Source organism: Amorphotheca resinae (assembly GCF_003019875.1).
Source record: "Amorphotheca resinae ATCC 22711 unplaced genomic scaffold M430scaffold_11, whole genome shotgun sequence".
Lineage (NCBI taxonomy): Eukaryota > Fungi > Ascomycota > Leotiomycetes > Helotiales > Amorphothecaceae > Amorphotheca > Amorphotheca resinae.
In genome coordinates this window covers 865,841-887,727 of record NW_020194481.1, presented here as the reverse complement: position 1 = coordinate 887,727, position 21,887 = coordinate 865,841, and the positions used below count along the sequence as shown (strand labels likewise).

General features: G+C 53.5%; 6 protein-coding genes across 6 annotated transcripts; 2 read left to right on the top strand and 4 right to left on the bottom strand.

Annotated features, from left to right (window-relative positions):
• Positions 1–1,413: 1,413 nt before the first annotated feature.
• On the bottom strand, positions 1,414–7,514 carry M430DRAFT_61197 (glycosyltransferase family 2 protein). The gene is made up of 3 exons (XM_024868909.1): positions 6,877–7,514; positions 1,536–6,817; positions 1,414–1,478 (listed from the first exon to the last, which is right to left on the bottom strand). The coding sequence occupies exons 1-3, from the start codon at positions 7,173–7,175 to the stop codon at positions 1,447–1,449; spliced, it is 5,613 nt and encodes a 1,870-aa protein (XP_024717985.1). The 5' UTR covers positions 7,176–7,514; the 3' UTR covers positions 1,414–1,446.
• A 431-nt stretch (positions 7,515–7,945) lies between these two features.
• Positions 7,946–9,095, bottom strand: M430DRAFT_270784 (hypothetical protein). Its single transcript, XM_024865517.1, has one exon. The coding sequence runs from the start codon at positions 8,863–8,865 to the stop codon at positions 8,008–8,010; it is 858 nt and encodes a 285-aa protein (XP_024717984.1). The 5' UTR covers positions 8,866–9,095; the 3' UTR covers positions 7,946–8,007.
• M430DRAFT_44938 (glycosyltransferase family 2 protein) lies at positions 8,790–14,691 on the top strand (the record flags this gene model as incomplete). The annotated part of the gene is made up of 3 exons (XM_024867730.1): positions 8,790–9,519; positions 9,575–13,237; positions 13,290–14,691. The coding sequence occupies exons 1-3, from the start codon at positions 9,209–9,211 to the stop codon at positions 14,689–14,691; spliced, it is 5,376 nt and encodes a 1,791-aa protein (XP_024717983.1). The 5' UTR covers positions 8,790–9,208.
• Positions 14,692–15,253: 562 nt separating this feature from the next.
• Positions 15,254–17,346, bottom strand: M430DRAFT_179300 (hypothetical protein). Its single transcript, XM_024863767.1, has 2 exons — positions 16,748–17,346; positions 15,254–16,675 (listed from the first exon to the last, which is right to left on the bottom strand). The coding sequence occupies exons 1-2, from the start codon at positions 17,066–17,068 to the stop codon at positions 15,608–15,610; spliced, it is 1,389 nt and encodes a 462-aa protein (XP_024717982.1). The 5' UTR covers positions 17,069–17,346; the 3' UTR covers positions 15,254–15,607.
• A 116-nt stretch (positions 17,347–17,462) lies between these two features.
• On the bottom strand, positions 17,463–19,018 carry M430DRAFT_44936 (hypothetical protein). Its single transcript, XM_024867729.1, has 3 exons — positions 18,647–19,018; positions 17,906–18,594; positions 17,463–17,843 (listed from the first exon to the last, which is right to left on the bottom strand). The coding sequence occupies exons 1-3, from the start codon at positions 18,764–18,766 to the stop codon at positions 17,603–17,605; spliced, it is 1,050 nt and encodes a 349-aa protein (XP_024717981.1). The 5' UTR covers positions 18,767–19,018; the 3' UTR covers positions 17,463–17,602.
• An 818-nt stretch (positions 19,019–19,836) lies between these two features.
• M430DRAFT_127321 (hypothetical protein) lies at positions 19,837–21,818 on the top strand. Its single transcript, XM_024862021.1, has one exon. The coding sequence runs from the start codon at positions 19,980–19,982 to the stop codon at positions 21,693–21,695; it is 1,716 nt and encodes a 571-aa protein (XP_024717980.1). The 5' UTR covers positions 19,837–19,979; the 3' UTR covers positions 21,696–21,818.
• Positions 21,819–21,887: the final 69 nt, after the last annotated feature.

Genomic DNA, 21,887 nt, shown 5'->3' with positions numbered 1-21,887 from the left:
GTCTTAGCGGCTCAGTCGCCTCATTACTTGTGACCTTGCGGTATGAGTGTGATATAGCCAAAAGTGTATTCTGCAATCTAGCGTATTCATGAGATTGGTGTGGATGCACGTGTCGTCGTCGCTCTGGTCTGTCGCTTCTGATCCCGTCGCTTCTGGTCACCTCGTCGCCCGTCGCTTCTGATCATCCCGTCGCTTCTGATCATCCCATCGCTTCTGATCATCCCATCGCTTCTCGTCCCCATCGCTTCTGATCACGACCTCGCTTCACCCCTTTCTCATTCACTCTCCCATCCCCCATCCCCCCATCCCCCGCACAACCCTCTATATAATCCCAAATTCCCCCAATTCACCCACCAAACAAGCCAACCAACCTCGTCTCGTCTCAGCTCACCTATCTAGCTCAGCGGTATCCCCGCTGTCTTTCTAATTAAAAGCTAACATCTTACAGATCCCTCCCTTGCCAAACGCGCCTCGCCTCCCCTCCCTCCCCTCCCTTGCCAAAAGACTAAGCCATACGCGACCTACTAACACTAACATTTCTAGGTGTGATGTGATGTGATGTGTGAGAGAGTGTGTTGTGTGAGAGTGTGTTGTTGTGGTGTTGTGATAATTTGAAGGTTAGTAAATTCCCTTGAGCCCCTGAGCTGAGATGAGGTGTGGTTTGGTACTACTTTTTTTTTTTTTGTTATTGTTTTTTTTCGGGGGGGGAGGGTGGTGGTGGTTTGGATTTGTTGGATTTGTTGTTGTTGTTGTTTTAGGGGAGGGAGGATTAGGGATAGGGGATAGGGGGAATTGGTTTGGATTTGTTGTTTCTTCCCTTCCCTTCCCTAGGTACTCTATAGATCTTTCTCGATCTCTATCTCTATCTCCTTCTCCCCCTTCTCCGCCTTCTCCCTCTTCGTTTCTAATCATCATCTTCTTTCTGTCTTTCTCTTGTAAGGAGGAGGGAGGTAGGTTTGGATTTTGGGATTTTGAGATTTTGAGATAAGGGCATGCATGATAGAGTCAAAAGAGAGAGAGATCAAATCAAATCAAGGATCCAACCAACAACCGCCTACCTTACCCAAAGCCAACACCACCAACAACAACACCCACCCAGCCTCACCTCATCTCACCTCATCCCGATTACCCTTCCCCTTTCAAAACGTCACCACATCACTCAACACAGCTCAGTTCAGATCACTCAACACAACAGCAGAACAATCAATCTCAGTCAGATATTTATTTATTTATTACGTTTTCATACAAGTCAGTCAATCTTAGCTAGTACCTAATTCACATATTTATATATAACCATCCCCGACCCACCGACGCCAACAGAATGAATGACCTTGCCCACGACTATATCGATATCGCTACACCGAAATCCAGACTGATGATGCTAACTAATTTTGATTTCTACCTCGGGACTCCAATACAAACAAAGCAAGCAAGCAAGCCGTTTAACTACAGTTGCCCAGAGAGCAGTGCTTCGGTTGCTGTGTTGTTGCGTTAGTGAAGATGTTCAGAGAGATGGAGAGAAACAAAAGACTTACCAGAGTTGATGTAGGCACGGCGAACATCTAGCTGCACGCCGAATCTCCGCTCTAATTCCGTCTTGATGCTCTTCTTCGTCACCGTCATCAGATCCGCCGTCTTCAGGATGTCCCGGATCTCCGCTAGGATCGCATCATCACTAGGGACACCCGACAGGTTGGCCATCTCGACCTCCTGCTGCCCGAAGAATTGGCTCCCTCCGAACTGGCTCTGGCGGTTGCCAAGCATCTCTGATGGCGCCAGGGACATGCGCGAGTTGTAGAGGTACGGGTTCTTCGACTCGTAAGGGTAGTTGCCAGCCATCTGGGATAGCGGACGGGAAGGAGGGTAGTTGTACTCGGACGCATGGTGGTAGGATTTAGTCCCGTATGAGATGCCCGACATCTCAGATCGGTCATCTTGCATCGTTTGAGCCTCCCAAAGCTCGGCTTGGTATTCTTCCCACTTCTTGTGAGGGATGGATTCAGGGTCGAATTTGCCCTCGTCGGTAATAACAATCTTCCGTCCCTTCTCTCCCGTGACAACACGTGTGTTACCCCAACTGAAATCATCCATGTGCCAGAAACTGTACAGAGGTAGCCCAAAGGAGAAGACCGGAATGGCAAGGATATAGAGGAACATCCAGCCAACCATCTCCCACTTCCGACGAAGGATGAAAATGATAGCCTGCAGACCGTAGATCGCACCGAGCAGGATGAATGCCGTGATGGGAATGACAGTGGCATGCAGAGCGAGAACGACGATCAGGTAGACGATGTAGGCGACAGTAACAGGCTGGACGAGGGTGGAGAGCAGGTCGATGAAGACGATGAAGCGCATACTGAAGCAGCAGAAACCGCAGAGCTCTGTCAATGGCATCAGCTCAATCAGGTTATGCACCGTAGAGTTGATCCAGCGACGACGTTGCGAAAGGAAGACCTTCCAGGAATCAGGAGCAATGGTCCAAGCGTGAGCGTTGAAGATATACTTGGTCTTGTACTTGGCGTGATGCTTTATGAGGAGTGTCGTCAGGTAACGATCCTCTCCCAGGTGAAGCAGGTTCTTCGTATGAAGCGTGTCCACGCGGATGGTCGCATAGGCCTCGATAACCTCACGGCTCACGAAGAGCGGCTTCCCGGAATCCGCTGCTCGGATGCGATACATGGTGAAACAACCTGGCAAACAGGTGACACTGCCAAACAAACTCTCGAACGCCTTGGAGAGGTTGTGAGAGATGTAGTATTCGTAGACTTGAATCATCGTGACGAAGGATGATTTGGCATTCGAAAGAGCCGTCTCACCACAAACTCCGATGAGTCTCGTGTCGTCCAGGAAGGCCGAGACCATGCGAGACGCTGAATCGGGAGCAACTACCGTATCCGCATCGATCTGTAACATGAACTCGTAGAAGGTGGGATTGACCCCGATGATATTCCGAATCTGGTGGTACATCTCGAGTTCGAGTGGACTCATAGGAGCGTTGTAGTGAACCCGGTTCAAGAATCGCATCATGATCATTTGAGAATCACGCTTTCCTCTGTTCCCTGGTCTGGAGACCTCGGAGGGTTTGCCAACCTTGACGATGACCATGAATGGTACGATGTGACCTTGAACCTCATAGAGACCGGAGTAGACCTTGCCCATGTTGTGCTGCTTCATGCCTTCGCCCAACGATTCGAAGCTCAGGGGCTCGGGGTCCACGGTCTCGGAAACCCCCAGGACGTCCAGCACAATGCGTGGGGTTGGTTTATCATTGCCCTGACCGATGATCATACCGTCACAGACGATCACGAGGAGTTTACGTTTGTCATCGTACTTCATCCTGGCGGCCGAGTCGATAGCACGACGGACGGAGTCCTCGTCTTCTGTGTACACGGGCACTTGACAAATGATGAACTTGTCGAGGTTTTCCGGGATGTTCTTGCTCCCAAATTGGAGAGCGGCGAAGAACTTGAACCCGATGACACTGCAAAGGAGGATGGAAACGGCCAGGACCATATACCGTGCAAACTGGCACCTGGTAGAATTTCTCGTATCAACATCCCCGACATAGAACAGATTGTCGAGGCAGAGTTGCATACGACTGCGCATCCCGCTATCGATGTCCAGAGCGTTCCAGTATTTGGTCACATCAGAACCCGCCTTCTGTTGGAACAGGTCTATAACCAATGGATCCATGAAATTGGTATTAATATCAGTAGGAGCTGTCTGACCAGCCGGGGGCACCACTCGGCGTCCTCCCTGGACATACTTCGTTAGGTCATAGACCCGACTGTTCATGATAGCAATCGAGTTCTGCTTATTAGCCAGGGTGTGGACATACTGAGGCGTGTAGCCGATGTTTCCCTTCTTGTAGCTAGCTTTGAGCATCATCATCTGCTCAAAAAACCAGTCAGGGCGGCTGTCGTTGGTGAATGCCCTGAAGTCGTGGTATTTCATGTTGGGATCCGTGCTACTGATCACGGAAGCCGAGCCGGTCACATTCGTGGGTGAATAATCGAGTTGAACAAGGGGGTCGATGCTCCCATTGACCCCCTGGCAGAGAGCAGACACCTGGACCGGGAAGAGACCCGTCGCATCAAGGCCAGCGTACTTGAGGAGGGACTTCTCAGGAATGATGTACGGGTAGTGATTTGGCGCGAATTCCGATAGATCAAAAACCAGTCCACGAATGGCAACATAGGCAGGAGAACCTTTGCCGTCATAGGACGTCAGCTCTGCGGCACTGTAGACATGTTGCTTGGGGCAAATGACGATAGGGAAGCCGACGATGAAGAACGCGACGGCGAGACAGCTCCACCAAATCATCATGTTGATGGCAAACTTCTCCCTCCATGCCAAGCGGACATCTTTGCGGGGCATCCGGCCAACCCACCGGATCATGAAATCCGGTATCATCCAGGTCATGGCCCAGACTGCAAAGAGCCACCTCTTCCGGCTGCTGCTGGTTGTAACCTCTTCAACCTCCACCATCGTTTTCTCATTGCCCTTCTCGGCCAATTGCTCTTTCGTATCGAGATTCCGGAACATGTCGCCTTGCCCAAGCGCAGATGCCCCGGCATCAGATCGTGAATCGACATCGTGGCTACCAAAATAGCCCGCCTTCTTGTCTCCATAACCGTAGGATGGAGAGGGCAGGAGGCGTTCCTTCGACGCTCCATAAGCGCCGTGTACGTCGTGCGGGGAGAGCATGTGTTCTCCTCCATCGTCAGAGGGCACAGGGTAGCGGCCTTGGGTGAACCCACGCTCGCTGAGTCGGGCGACCTCAGCCCAGCATCGCTCACTCAAGAAGACACCGGTAGCGCCGATCCGGGCTTCGTTCGCGGGCCATTTCTTCTCCTCAACAACCATCTCGGCTTTCTCACGTTCGCTACCAACCAAGATTGTCTCGGCATCTGCAAGGCCAAGGAATTCTCCAAACGGCAGGAAGAGACTGAAGTCAGCATTTCGGAGGCGCTGGCTGATTTCTGCGATGCCGAACGTCTGGATCTGTGTCCGCACGCACTTGCTGTCAAACTGGTTGGCAATGCGTCGATCGTTGGGCTTGAGACAGAAGACAAAGTAGGGGTTTGTATTCGGCGCGGTAAGAGCCTTTGTGACGTTGTCCAGAGACGACAGGAACTGAGCTGCTGCGCCTTGGTCAATGTTACGAACTCTCCGGCCCTTTGTGGATCCCACGTCGGAGAGGTCGTCGATAGATTCGGTAGGCTGCTTCATGTCGTGAGCCTCCAATCTCGCGGGTCTTTCGCCCTTCCGTCGCATGACACTTGGCTGTCGTAGAGGCTTCGAGCTCACTTGAGCCTGCACGATGGTCTTCTTCTCCTGTGGATGCACAACAGTCTGCAAGGCTTCTTGTCCGAAGAGTTGGCTGACAAAGTCACTCTTCGTGGACGAGATCAGGTTCATCAAGTCCGCAGAGATGACTTCCCCGTTCTCCTCCACCAGGCCCGACACTGGATAGTCCACCTCTCCTGCGAAGTGTTTAACCGTGAATGTTGCTGCGGTATTGACGGTTGCGAAATTGCTTCCCGGGAGCTTGGCAGTGGCGCTCCCGACGGCAATTGCTGGGTTCTTGCCCTCAAACCGCTTCCGGAGACTCTCCAGCAACTGCATGTCCGTCCTGTTCCGTTTCGTTTGGTCATCGATGATACTCAAAAGGCCGTTTCCATGCTTGAGGAGTCCCTTGACAGCGTCGGAATTATCAAAGTAGCTGGTCGCCGCCACACTCACTTCCTCCGACTCGAGCATCTCGGCCTTTCTTTCAAAAAAGTTCTGGAGAGTGAAGTTGTACAGGGCCTCGGTGGCGGCATTGCTAAGGAGCTGGTCCAGTGTGGAATAAGTAGAAGGTTGCTGAGCAAACCCTGGGAAATCAACGATGGATATCGTATTGGCGACCGACTCCTCGGCGGCACAAACTCTTTGGTTGATGTTCTCGATCACGTATGCTACGAGCAAAGAGTAGAGGGTCCTCGCGAGTTCATCTGCATTACTCCTTGCCCCCTTGGGGTCCAGCATGACCGTTACTCGCTCCCGGTGAAGCATCTTGGTCTTGTAACCAAGAGTGGTTTGCAGGTCCTGCGCGGAGACTCCGAGGAAGGCGGCCACTATGGCAAGGACATCCTTATTCTTGACCACTGTGACGCTCTGGCCCCCTTCATGCGAGAAGCCACCACTGTCATCTGCGGTCGGAGTCGTATCCTCACTCGTCTCAAACTCAAGCTGGCCAATATGAAGGATGCTGGCCAGGACCTGACAGATCTCGGCAATCTCACTCCGAGGAAATTCCAGCTTTCTCAAGGCGGTCTTGAACAACTGGAACCCCTCGGCATCATTGATGCCAACCTTGAGCTGCGTTGGATGGCCCAGGTATCGCCATCTCTTCTGCGCTCCTCCTGTGGAGTGTCTGTGGGCATGGCCCCCCACGGCTGCTGGCACCGCTCCAGGTGAGTCGAATCCAAGATGCGCCTTCTCTGCGGGACTCGTGCCAGCCAGTAGATAATACAGGACGTGGAAACTCCGTTCTCCGGTTGGTACCGCTGCCACTCTACTCCGCTCCAACCGGTGATCGAGCAACTTCCCACCGATCAGGGTTGGATTCACAGTCGAAGATGTATCATACTGAAGTTCGTAGAACAGACCAGCTTTGGAAGCTGTTGGCGTTGTGGCGGTCTTGGTTGTGGTCAAGGTATCGAAAACGTAGGCAGCAAGGGATAGCTTCGTAGATAGTGGGGTCGAAGACCTGGCGAGAAGAGCGGAGAGCAAATGTGAACGGACCGTTGTCTTTCCAGAACCCGACTCGCCGCTGGGGAAGTTAGTAACGATCAGAAGAGGTTCCAAATTCTCGCCAAGCGATAAACGTACAGAAATACAATGGCTTGATTCTCAGAGCGTGCTCCAAGTCTTGTGAAGGCCTTGTCTGCCAGGTCTTCGGCTCCGCCCATGGCACTCCCCTCCTTGGTTCCATCGGGGCCCTTGGTGGAGGAGGAATATGTATTCAGAGAGATCAATGCGTGGGAAGACAGCTGTGCGGTCGGCAGGGAGACATGGAATCGGCTTGCGAGGTGAGCCGTGAGATGTGTATCTGATTGCAGATGTGCTGGAAGGGCGGGCAACGAGGGCTGCGAATGGGCCCCCGAACCGCCGTTGACGTTCAAGGCCATGGTGTACGAGGGATTGGGGTCGAAACCCCGGAGGGATGGTGCGAGTTATCCTCTGGAGATGACGGGTATCGAATGCTCGTCTCTGTCGTTCGGGGTGGTTTTTATTCAAGAAGTCCCTGCGTCCCAGTGCCTGTGCTAGAATGCTTGGGCGAAAGGGATGATGGGGTCGAACGAAGGGATGGGGAATAGGCTGGAATAGCCTCCCAAGGCGAAAGCGAGTGACGAGGAACGAACGGCAAGGAGGAGGAGAACGAGAGAGAGGGAGAGAGGGAGAGAGAGAGAAGCTGAAGCCGTATTACTTGCTACGGAATATACAGTCAGTACAGGATGGAAGTGTTGTCGGGGTGGAAAGTTGGGGACGTCGGGACGGTGGGAACTTTTCGGGCGCCGTAACTCGTAAGTTCGTAACAAGCCCCCTTGTTTGTCCTAAGCACATACCACACAGACTACCTTACACTACACGGTCATGTCCAAAAGAATGCTCCGTCACTCGTGGGCAGGTCATTATTAATCCAGTAATGAATTAATATAATATAATATATTCCTAATTAATATATATCAAAACACTACTCCTCGACTACTTTTTGCAACTCTTCCTACTTCTGACATAAGGGGACATAGGAACAGTACAAGCAGACAGGTACGGGCCAGGGGGAGGCTGGGCTTAAAGCGCCGCTGGATTCCTGACGTGTCAGGCACAGCGAGGCTAGAGCACGTCAGAAGCGGCCAGACACACGCGCCGCCCCCAGCAATTCTTCGACGGGAGTCCATCGCTATGATGCACATGTATCGCCACCGGTTTTTTCTCCTTTCGATACGAAGGGGCGCGCTTCTATTCTTGTCCGCGGATGGATGGGCCATGGATATGGACATGCACATTGACATGCACATTGACATTGTTCTCCAGCCACAGCGAGGGCATCATGGCCAAAACACCTGTCTCTGGCGGCGGCCCTGCATAGCGCATCTCTCTCCAATAGTCTGTGTCCGCTGCACGGTACTTACTAGCCAGAGCAGATCGCGAGGACGTGTTGCTGTGTTTACCCAACAGAGCCCGCGAGACGAGGATGGGATCTGTGTGTTTGCAGCACCCTCTGCCCCGCAAAGATATAACTTTGCTTTTTCTTCCAGTCCCTTTTTTTCCAGTCCCTTTCTTTTTTATTCTTTTTTTTTCTCCCCGTCCCTTTTCTTTTTGATTCCCTTTTTTCCCCCATCGGAATCCCTCCCCCTGCGACATCCCTGCATTGTTGACGGAGCCGGGCTGGTGCGGCTGGTGGAGCCGATGACATACTCTATAAATAGCGCACCCGTCCCTCTGGGCTGGTTCTGCTGGCGAAGACGGGGCGCCGCTCTTGTGGTTCGCCCAGTTGAGCCTCGTCTGGTTCTGTGGTAGCGCTCGTAGGTCATCGTAAGCGTGACTCCCTCCTCGTAAAAGCGGCCACGGCGGGTGGTTCAGATGCAGCTTAGCCCGGCATCCAGGGGCCAGCCCGTGTGGCCGGCGATCGTCGATTCGTCGATTCGCCTGTCCTTCGTATCCCGTATCCTCACGTCGTGAGGAATTCCCCGTCGAGAGAGACAGAGAGAGAGGAACATTCCACCACAAACCTCCACCTCCACTCCACCTCCACAACCTCTGCTCCTCCGTCTCTCGCTGAACACACTTCTCTCCCATCTCTTGCCTCTCGGGCATATCCAACGAGTCTTTCGTTCCTCTTCTCTTGCACCGCTTTCGTTTTGGTGCTCTCTCGTAGTTTTCCCCCTGCCTTTCGTTTTGCACCCTCGCTGCCGAACCGAAACATCTGTTGATTGCTTCCCCGGAGCCCCTAACGATAGCCACACCTTGCCTCACTTCTCCCCGACACTCGACTCACGACTTCTTTCGCTGGCCCTCAACCCAACCCTTCCATACACCCGACATCGTCCATCCCCAGAGCACAGCAACGTTCGATACTGCGTGATCCGGGGGCACCAGGCAGATCAACAAAAGGCCGCAGAAGCCCGGAGGGAGGGAAGGACGCCTCGTCTCCCACACCATGGCGGCCAACAATCGAATGTCCATGTACTCGCTGGCCTCCTCTCATGGGGCCCCGAGGATCGTGAATTCGGCCATCCAGCAGTCAACGCAGGTCTCAACCACCACCCTTCTGAATGCCGTCCACACCATCTACACCTCCGGTCAACCTTACCAGCTGGATGCCAGCACCAGCTTGGTGGTCAACACCTGGCTGACGGCCTCACAACCAGATCATGAGGGCAGGACTGGAGGGACGGTGGACGCCGCATTGGCTGTCCGAGCCTGGGAGCATGCGAGGCGCCGTGCGGAGGATGGCTGTATCGTCTTAGGGTATGATGAGCATTCCCCATCTTGGTCTTCATTACATATCTAACCGTCTCCTTAGCTCTCTGCACCCCTCGACACCTTCAGTTCTGGCCCCTTTCCTTCAGACGCTTCCCCTCTCTATTCCAGAATCACTATATACCGCTCTCTCAGCGCTTCGACCCTTCATCCACACCGTTTCTCCCCAAAACCATTCCACTCCTCGACAGTCCGCTCTTGGTGTGACCCTCACCCTTACACTCGCCGGAAATCTGTCCGCTGCATCATTGGCCTTGTCCCAGGGCGGCATTGACACCTCCCGGGGACTGCTGAACATCCCAGCAGAGGCAGGCTACCGAGCTTTCGACGTCTTCTACTACCTCCTTACGTCCGCTTCGACCCCCGCCGAACGAGAGTTCTTGGGGCTGAAACATGCCTCCAACTATTCCCTCCTTTCAAAATCAGGCACGTATGATCCACCATCGTATCTCCCAACTGGAGATGATGCTGCGAATGCCGATGACTTCCGTGCCTCCCTGAAGGCAATTGGGATCAAGGGAGCGGCCCACCGTAATTTAATATCCGTGTTGGCTGGATTGTTGAAGCTGGGTGACACGCTAAGCTTTATCATGGACCAGGATGCTCTCGAGGAAGTCTGCGAGGATGTGGGTGGGCTACTAGGACTCGAGCCCGAGGTCCTAGCGAGCCAGTGCTCGACATCCGAGCGGGAGACCCTGATCGGCGGACTCTACGAGGCACTAGTAGACTGGGTTATCCTCAAGGCTAATGAAGCAATTGCTAGTGAGATGCTCAAAATCAGAGACGGCGACTCCTCGAGCGAAGGCGGACCTGGTGCAAGGACTCCAAACACCGAGGAAGATGATGCGGATACCGTCTGCATAACGGTTCTAGAAATCCCCGATCCGACACTGGGCAAGGCGGCAGCCATGCGTGGTGTCTTTGATGATACCCAGGGCATCAACTCGGAGATGAAGGAAGATGGCGTTGACGTTGTCGCCGCTGGCTCTTCCGTCCTGCGCGAGATGCAAAATGCCGTGGCCGAAGTGGCCCCTGATCTTGGTATCATGACTGGCCCTTCCGGACGGGACCGTGAGCACGAGCGCGAACGGCGTGAGGCTGTCTTGGAGAAGGTCGGACGAGAAGGGGAGGACGAGGGTTTCTTGAAGCAGATCCTCTTCCCTGTCGAGGGGCAAGGGGTGAACTTGGGACGTGAGGGACGCATCGACCTGCCACATGTTCTCGGGAGCAGCCGTGTATGGTACCATTTATCAATTCACCCCACGGATGACTCGCCTGCTAGCCTAGCTGCGCTCCCGTCGACGACCTCGGCATGGTCCGCAGGCACAGTCTCGCGGCAACTCCGCGCATGGCGATTGCCTGAATGGGCGAATCGCCGCAACAAGCACCTAGACTTCACCGCCGACTTCGACCACGATGAGTTCTGCCAGCGCTACGCCCCGCTCGGCTGTAAAGATGGCAGAGACGGCATCGAGAGTTGGCTCATGGAACGGGGTTGGAGCAATGGTGAGGTGGTCGTTGGTACGGAACGCATATGGATGCGTGAGAATGCGTGGTGGGAGGCGGAGAGGATGCTTGATCTGAAGCCCTCAAACGATGCATTTGTCGGTCTGGGAAGCATGATTGGAGGCGAAAACAACATGGAGACGTCGGGCTATCCTGCCGCTGCGCCGGCTCCGAATGCAAGTGGCTTCTTCGTCCCCCCGAACGATTTGACACCTCAGGGAAGCAGAGATAATCTCCTTCCGCGCCAGAGCACCATGGGCCGTAGTGCGCTGGGTGCTCGGTCAACCGCTCCGTCCAGAATTATCAGTAATGGGGATTACGGCCTTGGTTTCAAAGGCGACGATATGAAGGGCCGCGGATATTACAGTGAGATGGATGAGATCATCGCCAGCATGGATCCTGAGATGGCCGAGCCGAAGACGATCACCACGGAGAAAGTTACTCCTAGTCGTCGTATCTGGGTGGCGGTCGTGTGGGCATTGACTTGGTGGATCCCTTCGTTCGTTCTCCGCTATGTTGGCCGCATGAAGCGTCCAGACGTTCGAATGGCGTGGAGAGAGAAGATCGTTCTAGTTTTCATCATCGCTCTGATCAACGCTATCGTTATCTTCTGGATCGTCGAATTCGGTAGGTTATTATGCCCAAATTCTGACAAGGCCTGGGATCAAAACCAGGTGGCCACTCATCAGGGAGATGCCGATTTCTGGGTCAGCATCCGCGGAAAGGTTTACGACATTTCAAAGTTCTGGAAGTTGCAACACAGCGACACGGTCATCCAGACGACGAAGGAAAACATGCAGCCTTTCGCTGGGATGAATCTCGACGAGTACTTTGTCCCGCCTCTTACTGTATCCTGTCCTGGCCTGGTTACCGATGATACTTTGACTCTTCTTGCCAATACATCTGTCCTCTACCCCGAGGGGGTCCATACTTCAGGGCCTCTGCAACCGTACAAGAACAGTAAGCTACACAACATCAACTGGTACGCCCAAGACTTCCTCCCCCGGATCAAAGAGTACTATCATGGAGAGCTTGTGACCAAGGCGGGCACCGTCAAGGCCGACGGCCAGAACAATAATCATCCTTGGTTCATCCTGAATGGCAAGATCTACGACCTCACCGACTACTTCTACACATTGAAGACCGAGGGAAACCTAGCCAGGTACAATTTTATCGACAGTTCGGTCCAGACAATGATCCAGAACAACCCCGGCCTTGATATCACGGATACGTGGAACTCGAATTACTTGGCCGCCAATGGAAGCCAGCAGGTTGTTCTTGACAATACATTGAACTGTTTCAACAATGCTTTCTACATTGGTATTCCCGACTTCCGAGACTCTGCCAGGTGCCAGGTCAACAATTACATCCTGCTCGCCTTCACAATTCTCCTGTGTGCCGTCATCGGGACCAAGTTCGTCGCGGCTCTGCAATTCGGCTCCAAGCGCCGTCCAGCCCCCCAGGACAAGTTCGTCATCTGTCAAGTCCCTGCCTATACCGAGGGCGAAGATTCACTACGGAAAGCACTGGATTCCTTGACGGCTCTCCAATACGACAACAAGAGGAAGCTGATCTGCGTTATTTGCGACGGCATGATCGTCGGAGGTGGCAATGACCGGCCCACCCCAAAGATCGTTCTGGATATTCTTGGGGTCGACCCGAAGATTGACCCTCCGGCGTTGCCCTTCAAGTCGGTTGGAGAGAGTAGCGACCAGCTGAACTATGGCAAAGTCTACTCTGGTCTCTATGAATTCGAAGGAAACGTCGTGCCATACATTGTGGTAGTAAAGGTTGGCAAGGAATCCGAACAGTCGAAGTCTAAGCCTGGAAATCGTGGAAAACGAGACTCCCAGGTCTTGCTCCTGAACTTCCTTAACCGTGTCCACCACCGAGCACCCATGTCGCCACTCGAGCTGGAGATGTTCCACCAGATCAACAACATCATTGGTGTTGACCCCGAACTCTATGAATACCTTCTCATGGTCGACGCCGATACTAGCGTCAGAGAGGACTCTCTGAATCGTCTCGTGGCTGCTTGTGCAAATAATGCCAAGATTGCTGGTATCTGCGGTGAAACCAGTCTGGAGAACGAGGAGCGGTCTTGGTGGACCATGATCCAGGTTTACGAATACTTCATTTCCCATCATCTAGCAAAGGCTTTCGAGTCGCTCTTCGGCAGTGTTACCTGTTTGCCTGGTTGGTAAGTTTGAACATGGCTCCCCCTGCGGCGGGCAAATCTGACATGCAACTAGTTTCTCCATGTATCGTCTGCGCACTGCTGACAAAGGCAAACCCTTGATCATCTCGGACGCTCTGATCAATGAATACAGCGATTGTGTTGTCGATACTCTGCACAAGAAGAACCTCCTGTCCTTGGGTGAAGATCGATACCTCACGACGCTAATGACCAAGCACTTCCCCTACATGTCCTACAAATTCATTCCTGATGCGTACGCAAAGACTGCCGCACCTGAGGAGTGGAACGTTCTCCTGTCCCAGAGAAGAAGATGGATCAACTCCACCATCCATAACCTGGCCGAGTTGGTCTGGTTGAAAGAGATGTGCGGATTCTGCTGTTTTAGTATGAGATTTGTCGTCTTCATTGATCTTTTCGGAACCCTCATCCTCCCGGCGACTTGCGGATATCTTGGGTACCTCATCTACCGGGTTGCGACCCACTCAGGCCAATTCCCCTTGATCTCAATTATCATGATCGCCGCCGTATATGGTCTTCAGGCGGCTATCTTTATACTCAAGCGGCAGTGGCAGCACGTTGGATGGATGATCATCTATCTCATAGCCTTCCCCATCTACTCGTTCGTCCTCCCTATCTACTCCTTCTGGAATCAAGACAACTTCACGTGGGGTAACACCCGTATCGTTATTGGCGAGAAGGGGAACAAGCAAGTCGTCGCCGTCGATGATGAAGGCTTCGACCCTCGCAGCATCCCTCTCCAACGCTGGGACGACTACGCTCTAGCCAACAACCTCCCAGGCCGCCGTGGCGTCCCGATCGAGAAGGCCTACGATAGCTTTGACGACACCTACGAGATGGACGACATGAAGTCCATGTACTCGTCTGTGAAGCCTGCCTCCACAATCCTCACCGGTTTCCCCGGTCGGGGGTCCTACATGCCACCCAACTCCCCCGGCTTTGGCGGACCACGGCAATCCGGTGTCTCGCCGTATGGCCAGTACAATGACTCTCCAGGAACCCGTCACCAATCCTTCATGTCCCTCGGTGCCGGACAGCAAGATCGCTCTGCGTCGCCGTACCAAGACCACCCACAATCGCACCGTCCAAGCATGGTCATGGCGCCATCCAGCGAGAACCTCTTGGGGCCGAACTCTCCAAATCCATTCCACTCGCGATCGCAGAGCCAGATCGGCTACACGGGCGGTGCACGCACGCCTATTGGATTCGGGGCAGCTTCCCGTCCTGTGAGCCAGTTTGATTTCCAGCGCGGCAACAGCGGACCAGACGACATGATGATCGTCGAGGCCATCCAGAGCTGTCTCCGCGAGGTTGATCTGGACACGGTGACGAAGAAGCAAGTGCGCGCGTTAGTGGAACAAAGATTGCAGACGGAGCTGGTGGGCGAGCGCCGCACATTCCTCGACCGGATGATCGACCAGGAGCTAGCCAATATGTAGAATGTGTGTATTTTAAAAGGAAAAAAATGGAATGGAAAGTAGAAGAGAAGAAGAAACAAAAGAATTTGCGCCAAACACGATAATGGACCAAGGATCATCAATACAATTACAAATACAATACAATCAAGGGCGGGGTCGGTGTTTTTCCTTTTAATCTCATGAGGCGCTATCTATCGGAGGAGCATACATGCATTGCTGGTTCAGGGATTCTTTTGTCTTGCTTTCCTTTTTGTTTTCCTTTCCTTTTAGGTATAGTAACTAAGTAAAGTAGTTAGCTAGGTAGATCAAAAGATAACATAAGTAAAGAATAAAGAATATGTAATTAAGTATATACAGTCAGTCAGTCCCTCACTTATTTTCTCTTTTTTTGGTGTATTTGGGTGGGTGGGTGAGAGGGTGAAGGGGGAGGAGATAGGGGATAGGGGGGGTTTAAATGGGAATTATGATGAGGATTTTACCCCTTTTCTTTTCCTTGCCTAGGTATCTATCTATATAATCCGAAGAATGAAATCTAGAGGAAGACTCATTTACACATGTAGAGTTTGTATACCACGCATACTTCATGATAGATGAAAAATTCAAGTCTTATTCTCGTTCTTCTTATTCTATAATCTTCAGCTAGCTAAATTCCCAATCCTAATCCTAATCCCAATTTCCATTTCGATTCCATATTAGAAGGGGATCCAATCAATCAATCAATCAATCATCTAGTAACTACTACTACTGCTGCTGCTGTTGCTATGATAGATAATGAATAAAAAAATAATTGTATGAATCATGAATCATGATGCATCAAGGATTTCTTTCTTCTTTCTTCCCCACAAACCCCCAACCCCTCAAACCCCCTAACCCCCTGAACCCCCTGGTACAGGAATTTAACCCCGCACCCCACGAACTGAGTCCCACCCCCGCGCTACTACAGCTTCTGCCACCCTCTCACGACGCGATCGACGGCGCGCGCAAAGTATTCCAGATTATGCGTATTCAGACCGGCCATGCTGATGCGCCCGTTCTTGGTCATGTAGACGTGGGCCACGTCGCGCAGCTCGCGCACCTGCGTCTCGCTCAGCCCCGTGAACGAGAACATGCCGATCTGGTCCGTGATGTGGTTCCAGGTGCCCGGGGTGCCGAGCTCTTCGAGCCGCGCGCGGAGAGCTTGCCGCATCGAGATGATGCGCCCCGACATCTCGCGGAGGTTGGCTTCCCACTCGGCGAAGAGCGTGGCGTCGTTGAGGATCAGGCTCGCGATGCGCGCGCCGTATGCCGGCGGGTTGGAGATCTCGGACCGTTGCAGCTGTTGCAGTTGTGACCCGATGCGGGAGATGGTCTTGGCGGCGTCGGGGCTAGGACCCGTGACGAAATGGAAGGCCCCGGCGCGCTCGCCGTACAGGCCGAAGTTCTTGGCGAAGGATTGCGCGATGCACAGCTCGAAGCCTTGGGAGACGAAGTAGCGGATGGCCCAGGCGTCGCGGGCGAGGTCGCCCGATGCGAAGCCTTGGTAGGCACAGTCGAAGAAGGGGAAGTGGGATTTCTGCTTCAGCAGCGCGGCCAGCTCGCGCCACTGGTCTTGTGTCGGGTCGACGCCCGTGGGGTTGTGCGCGCAGGCGTGGAGGAGGATGATGCTGCGGTCGGGAGCGGCAGCGATGGCTTGCTTCATGCCATCAAAGTCAAGGCCCTTGGTGGCCTTTGAGAAGTAGGGGTAGGTTTGTATGGGGATGCCGATATTCGAGAAGATCTGGTTGTGGTTGGCCCATGTCGGGCTGCTGAAGTAGACGCTGGGCTGGCCGGGGTAGAAGCGCTTGAGGAAGAGGGCTCCGAGATGTACCGCTCCTGTGCCCGAGATGGTCTGTATTGAGTGTGCGCGTTTCTCGAGCAGTGCAGGGGAATCGGCGCCCAGGATGAGTTTTGCAGCGGCAGAGGTGAAGCTTTCGAGGCCCGAGATGGGCAGATATTCGTGATTTAAGGCGGGGTCGTTACGGAGGATCTCGTCTGCCTATGTAAGCACGACTGTTAGCAGCAGCAGAGATGCGAGGTGGGATGTCAGAGCGACGATTACTTTCTTGACAACGGGGAGAACCCAGGGCTTTGCGTCGTTATCTCTGTAGGCGCCAATGCCCAGGTCGACCTTCTTGTCGAAGGGGTCGGCCCTGTACGCGGCCATCAAGCCAAAGAGGGGATCCTCTGGAGCTTGGGGGACGACATCTGGGGGAAAACTGGTGGCGGGGAGTGAGGACGACATGTGTGCGGCGATGATCTGGAGACGAGAACTGGGAGGAGAAGAAAAGGGGAGAGGAGATGGAGAAGATGAAGATGTTGATGTCGTCGTGGAGAGAGAAGATTGAGGGGATTGAGAAGATGGAGAGGACTGAGGAGGCATCTTCCGATTAGGAGGGATTTATCACGCGGGGGGCTTCGCTTGGGCGATAAAAATGGAAAATCCGGGGGGAGCACGAGATGCGGGCAATGGATGGATGATGGATAATCACTCAAGGGGAAGTCTTTTGCTTTCTGCTTTCTGCCCGTTCTGTTCGCACTGCTCTGATGGTTGATTGACACTGATGATTGCGAAATAAAAAGGAAAGATATATTATTCTTCATATGAACTCACAATCCCTTCGATACAGACCTGACGGTGCCTAGGTAATGCGCGGCTTCTGTATGGTCAGTCACTGTCGGGCGTAAGATGGGCCGAGGCTCTTCTCATACGATCATCACGATATGTCGACCAGGGACAGCTTCATGTGTCTCACTCACGATGCAGGGCAGCTCTTGGCTCTTGATTGACAGTCACATTCATGATTTGACTTTTTCTTTACTTTTTTCTTTCGTTTTCGTTTTCGTTTTCATCTCCATTTCCATTTTCATCCCCATCTTCGCTTTCACATGCAATCCACATGCCAATCACTTTCACTCATATCGCCAGGTCCCACACCACTAAGAACAGACTCAGGCCACAGGACGCATAGAACACATATTTCGCCGTGCTCTTCCGCTCGGCCGCCTTCTTCAACTGCTTATTCCCGCCCCCGACATTCTCGGCCGTGGTAACCGAATCCGCCACCAGCTGATCGATGTGCGCCGACTGTGTCGCCAGGTTGTTCACGAGCTGCGTCTGCAGCTCCGAGATCTCGACCAGGGATTTCTCGGCGGTCCTGCAAGTTACGAATGTCAGCGTCCATCACTCTCCCTCCATCAAGAGGCGGCTTCCACATACCTGACTTGGTCCAGCGTGCTCTCGTAATGCTTCAGCATATCTTGGTTCTCCTTCTCAAACATCTGGATCTGTTCCGGGGTCAACTCCTGCTCCGGGTTGTACTGCGGCGTCTCCATGTGTGCCGCCGCCGCCCCGGGGTATGTCGCTGGAGGCACGGGGGCATCACTCAACCCGCTCAGCTCAGGCACGGGCCCTCTTCGAGATTTCGCCAGGACGCTCCTGTTCTTTTCCACCTCGCGCATGATCCGCTTCTCCATCATCGAGGCCTGGAAGCTCCCGCATTCTTGTAGCTTCTGTCGTAGATACCATAGCACGCTCTCCCGGTGCATACTGATCGCGCTGGCTTTAGCTTCGTCCAGCTCCTGCTCATGTGACTTTGTATGCCCAACACCGCCCGCTGCCCATGACCCAAGGGCTCCCAAGCCTAGCCGTGCATATTTCTTTCGCGTGAGGGTGGTCTCGGTATTCTGCCGTAGCTGTTCCGCATCTGCCAGGTTCCTGATACTGGCATTCAACTCTCGTAGTAACTGCTTCGTCTCGGCGTCAATCTCCTCCTTCTGGCGATCTGTCAGATGCGTCGACTGTGGCCCTTTCGCGGCGCTATATGTTCGTCGGGGAGGGGGCGCGGTCGAGAGGTAGGCCTGCCGTATGCCTCTCAGGTAGGTATTGAGTGATGCGATATGTGAGTTCTACAGAGCTCGTCAGCATCCCTTGCGGCAGGTCAGGTGCATGCGAACTCACAATGCGGTATGCCTCGGTCAGGAAAGCATCGATATGCTGGAGGGAGAGAGATGGATTGGCGGTCGGGCGAGCATCGTGGCTCTTCAGCAGCTCATTGAGGACGGGTGTTAAGTCCGTCATGGCTGCAACGCAAGGCGAGAGTTAAGCTGCGTGGGAGCAGAAAGGAGAAGTGCAATTAACGCGGACCAAGGGCGCAGGTAGCTTTATGCGATATACAGCATTTCGTTATGATTTCGGTCTCCTGCCGAGCTGGCTGGCGGGCTGTTCCTTGGATGCGGTTCTCGCTTGGAGGACAAGGTACTACGAAGCGGAATGCACTGGGTACCGGGTACAATCGAAGTGGCCAAGGGATGCAGCGGATGAAGGGTTCTCTGTACCTGTTGAGACCTCTAAGTCTCCAAGAGCATCGCAGCATTTAGCTGTCCTTTGCCTGAGGCAGTACAATTGTGTAAGGCATCACAACCAGCTATTTGAATGCTATCCACACTGCTCCCTTTCCTGCCTGCTGAATGTATTCTTATTCGCATCCGTATAAAGAAAATAAATCATAAGAGCCCCTTGATATTGTTTTCTCTTTTCTCACCCATGCCGCTGTACCTACATATCAAAATCATCTCTGACTATCGACGCAACAGAACACCGGAATACCGTAATACCAGAATGCTGGAATTCTCTGTGCCTCACCTTCCTTATAGGGAGTCACGCCTTGTGGAGCACGGAGCACGGAGGCCCGCTGTTCCGTTGGCCTTGTCTGGAAGGGGCTTAGTTGCCCGCTCTGTGAAGCTGGAATTTGTGGGTTGGGGGAAGTCCGTCTGGGTATTCTCTGTATTTACAGTATTCACAAAGTCCTATTTATTTCCCCATCTTACCCTTTCGGGATTTCTTTTCTTGATTCCTTATCAGTTCTTCCACCATGCCATCTTCCTCTCTTTCAAAACTGATCTCTTCTCTGTGCATGAAACAAATTCATTGATCATAGGTAGGTAATTGATATCATCATGTGTCTCTCAGCCTCGACAGTGATAAGCCTGATACGGAACGCCTCCGATGCTCGGCCTGCCGCTCGGCCTTGAGCGCTGCCCAACAACAAAAAAAACGGACGGGTCGGACGGCGGATCTGCTTGCGCCTTGTCAATTTGACAACGGTAGGTTCGATATCTCTCTGCTTCATAGCTCGGTGCTTTTCCATGCCCTTGCTATCTTTTCCTGTTTTTCTCTTTTCTTTTTTCCTTTCTTCCTTCTTTTCCATCCATGTCTCTCTTTCTCTCCCTCTCCCCTTCTCTCTGCTCTCCTCCCCAGTTCTTGGGCATGATCTCCCCGCTGTTCCGCCCTCATGTCTCCAGATAACCCCATCCAAGATGCAGACGAGGCAGACAAGGCCAACAAGGCCGGCAAGGCTGGCAAGGCAGAGGAAGCTGGAGCCGCGACCCACGGAACCGTCCAGGTATCCGAATCCACAGAACACAAAGGCCCAGACGACGAGCCGGCCCTCGAGGAACTGGCTCCCGTCGTCAGTGGGCCACCTTACTCCGCCTTTGGCAAATGGAAGAAGAGGTACATCGTGACCATGGTGACTTTGGCCGCCTTCATCTCGCCCACGTCGGCCAACATCTACTTCCCGGCCCTGAATCCCCTGCGCGTCGACCTCAATGTCTCGAGCACCCTCATCAACCTGACCCTCACCTCCTACATGATCTTCCAGGGCTTGGCGCCGACCGTCTTTGGCGACTTGGCGGATATGGCGGGGAGGAGGCCCGCCTACATCCTGGCCTTCATCATCTATCTTGGCGCCAATATCGGCCTGGCATTGCAGAACAGTTATGCTGCGCTCTTCGTTCTCCGATGTCTGCAGAGCACGGGGAGCAGCGGCGCCATTGCCCTGGGCTACGGGGTGGTTGCAGACGTCTCGACAAGTTCGGAACGTGGGAAATACATGGGCATCGTGGGCGCGGGAACTATGCTGGGGCCGGCGCTGGGGCCCGTCATCGGTGGTATCCTCGCGCAGTTCCTGGGGTGGCGCTCTATCTTCTGGTTCCTCGTCATCATCGCGGGGTGTTTCGTGGTCCCCTACGCCCTGACGGTGCCAGAGACCGGCAGGAATGTCGTTGGTAATGGTTCCATCCCGCCCCAGGGCTGGAACATGACTTTCATCGAGTGGTATAAGCTGCGGAAGCAAGAGAAGGCCGGGAACAATGGCCTCTCGAGATCGGAGACGGCTGAGGGCCGACGCCTTGCGCAGGAAGAGTTGGCCAAGAGTCGAAAATTACGATTTCCGAACCCGCTCAAGACGCTCCGTATCGTGGTGCAGAAGGACATGGCCGTAGTATTGTTCTATAACGCTCTCATCTACACCGCATTCTACGACATCACCGCCTCGATGCCCGTCCTCTTCCAAGAAATCTACCACTTCAACGACCTGCAAATCGGCATCTGCTACATCCCCTTTGGCTGCGGCTGCGCCCTCGCCAGTTTCGTCAACGGCCGCATGTTGGACCGCAACTACAAGAAAGTCGCTCGCCAAGTCGGCTTCACCATCGACCGCAAGCGCGGCGACGACCTCCGCTACTTCCCCATCGAACGCGCCCGTCTCGAGATCATCTGGCCGATCCTCAGCCTCGGGCTCGCCTGCGTGCTCTGCTACGGCTGGGTTCTCGAGAAGAACGCCAACCTGGCCGCGCCGCTCATCCTGCAATTCCTCATCGGCCTCTGCGTCAACGGCTCCTTCAACATCCTCAGCACGCTGGTCGTCGATCTCTACCCGCAGAGCCCGTCCACCGCGACCGCCGCCAACAATCTCGTGCGCTGCTTCATGGGCGCTGCTGGGACCGGCATCATCAATATCATGATCGACCATATGGGTCGTGGCTGGTGCTTCACGTTCATCGCGCTGGTCTGCATAGTCGCGATGCCTCTCCTCTGGGTCGAGTTGAAATGGGGCCCGAAATGGCGGGAGGAGCGCATGGTAAGGATCGAGAAACAGGCCGAGAAGAAGAAGAGATTGCGCGATCATTCTCACGATCCCGTGCAGGAAACGAATGAAAAATCTTAGAATAAAAAGAATATATCAAAATACAAAAAAACATCTTAATATAACATGAAGATAGATTCTTGATTTTTTTGCGCGTGAGATGCATAGACGGACGGACCTTTCGGAAAACACAGAGGCGGCTGGCTGGCTGGCTGGGCGTTTTAGGGATGGGATACAGGTTAGATTAATATATAGAGATATAAACTTATTTAT

Bases quoted from the DNA above. Each gene is read 5' to 3' on its own strand.
- M430DRAFT_61197 (XM_024868909.1), bottom strand. From the start codon at position 7,175: ATGGCCTTGAACGTCAACGGCGGTTCGGGGGCCCATTCGCAGCCCTCG. The intron at 6,818-6,876 runs GTACGTTTATCG...TAACTTCCCCAG, and splicing joins AATCAAGCCATTGTATTTCT to CGGCGAGTCGGGTTCTGGAA. The intron at 1,479-1,535 runs GTAAGTCTTTTG...GCAACAACACAG, and splicing joins CCGTGCCTACATCAACTCTG to CAACCGAAGCACTGCTCTCT.
- M430DRAFT_270784 (XM_024865517.1), bottom strand. From the start codon at position 8,865: ATGCCCGAGAGGCAAGAGATGGGAGAGAAGTGTGTTCAGCGAGAGACG.
- M430DRAFT_179300 (XM_024863767.1), bottom strand. From the start codon at position 17,068: ATGCCTCCTCAGTCCTCTCCATCTTCTCAATCCCCTCAATCTTCTCTC. The intron at 16,676-16,747 runs GTAATCGTCGCT...TAGGCAGACGAG, and splicing joins TTCTCCCCGTTGTCAAGAAA to ATCCTCCGTAACGACCCCGC.
- M430DRAFT_44936 (XM_024867729.1), bottom strand. From the start codon at position 18,766: ATGACGGACTTAACACCCGTCCTCAATGAGCTGCTGAAGAGCCACGAT. The intron at 18,595-18,646 runs GTGAGTTCGCAT...CGAGCTCTGTAG, and splicing joins TGACCGAGGCATACCGCATT to AACTCACATATCGCATCACT. The intron at 17,844-17,905 runs GTATGTGGAAGC...CGTAACTTGCAG, and splicing joins AGCACGCTGGACCAAGTCAG to GACCGCCGAGAAATCCCTGG.
- M430DRAFT_127321 (XM_024862021.1), top strand. From the start codon at position 19,980: ATGTCTCCAGATAACCCCATCCAAGATGCAGACGAGGCAGACAAGGCC.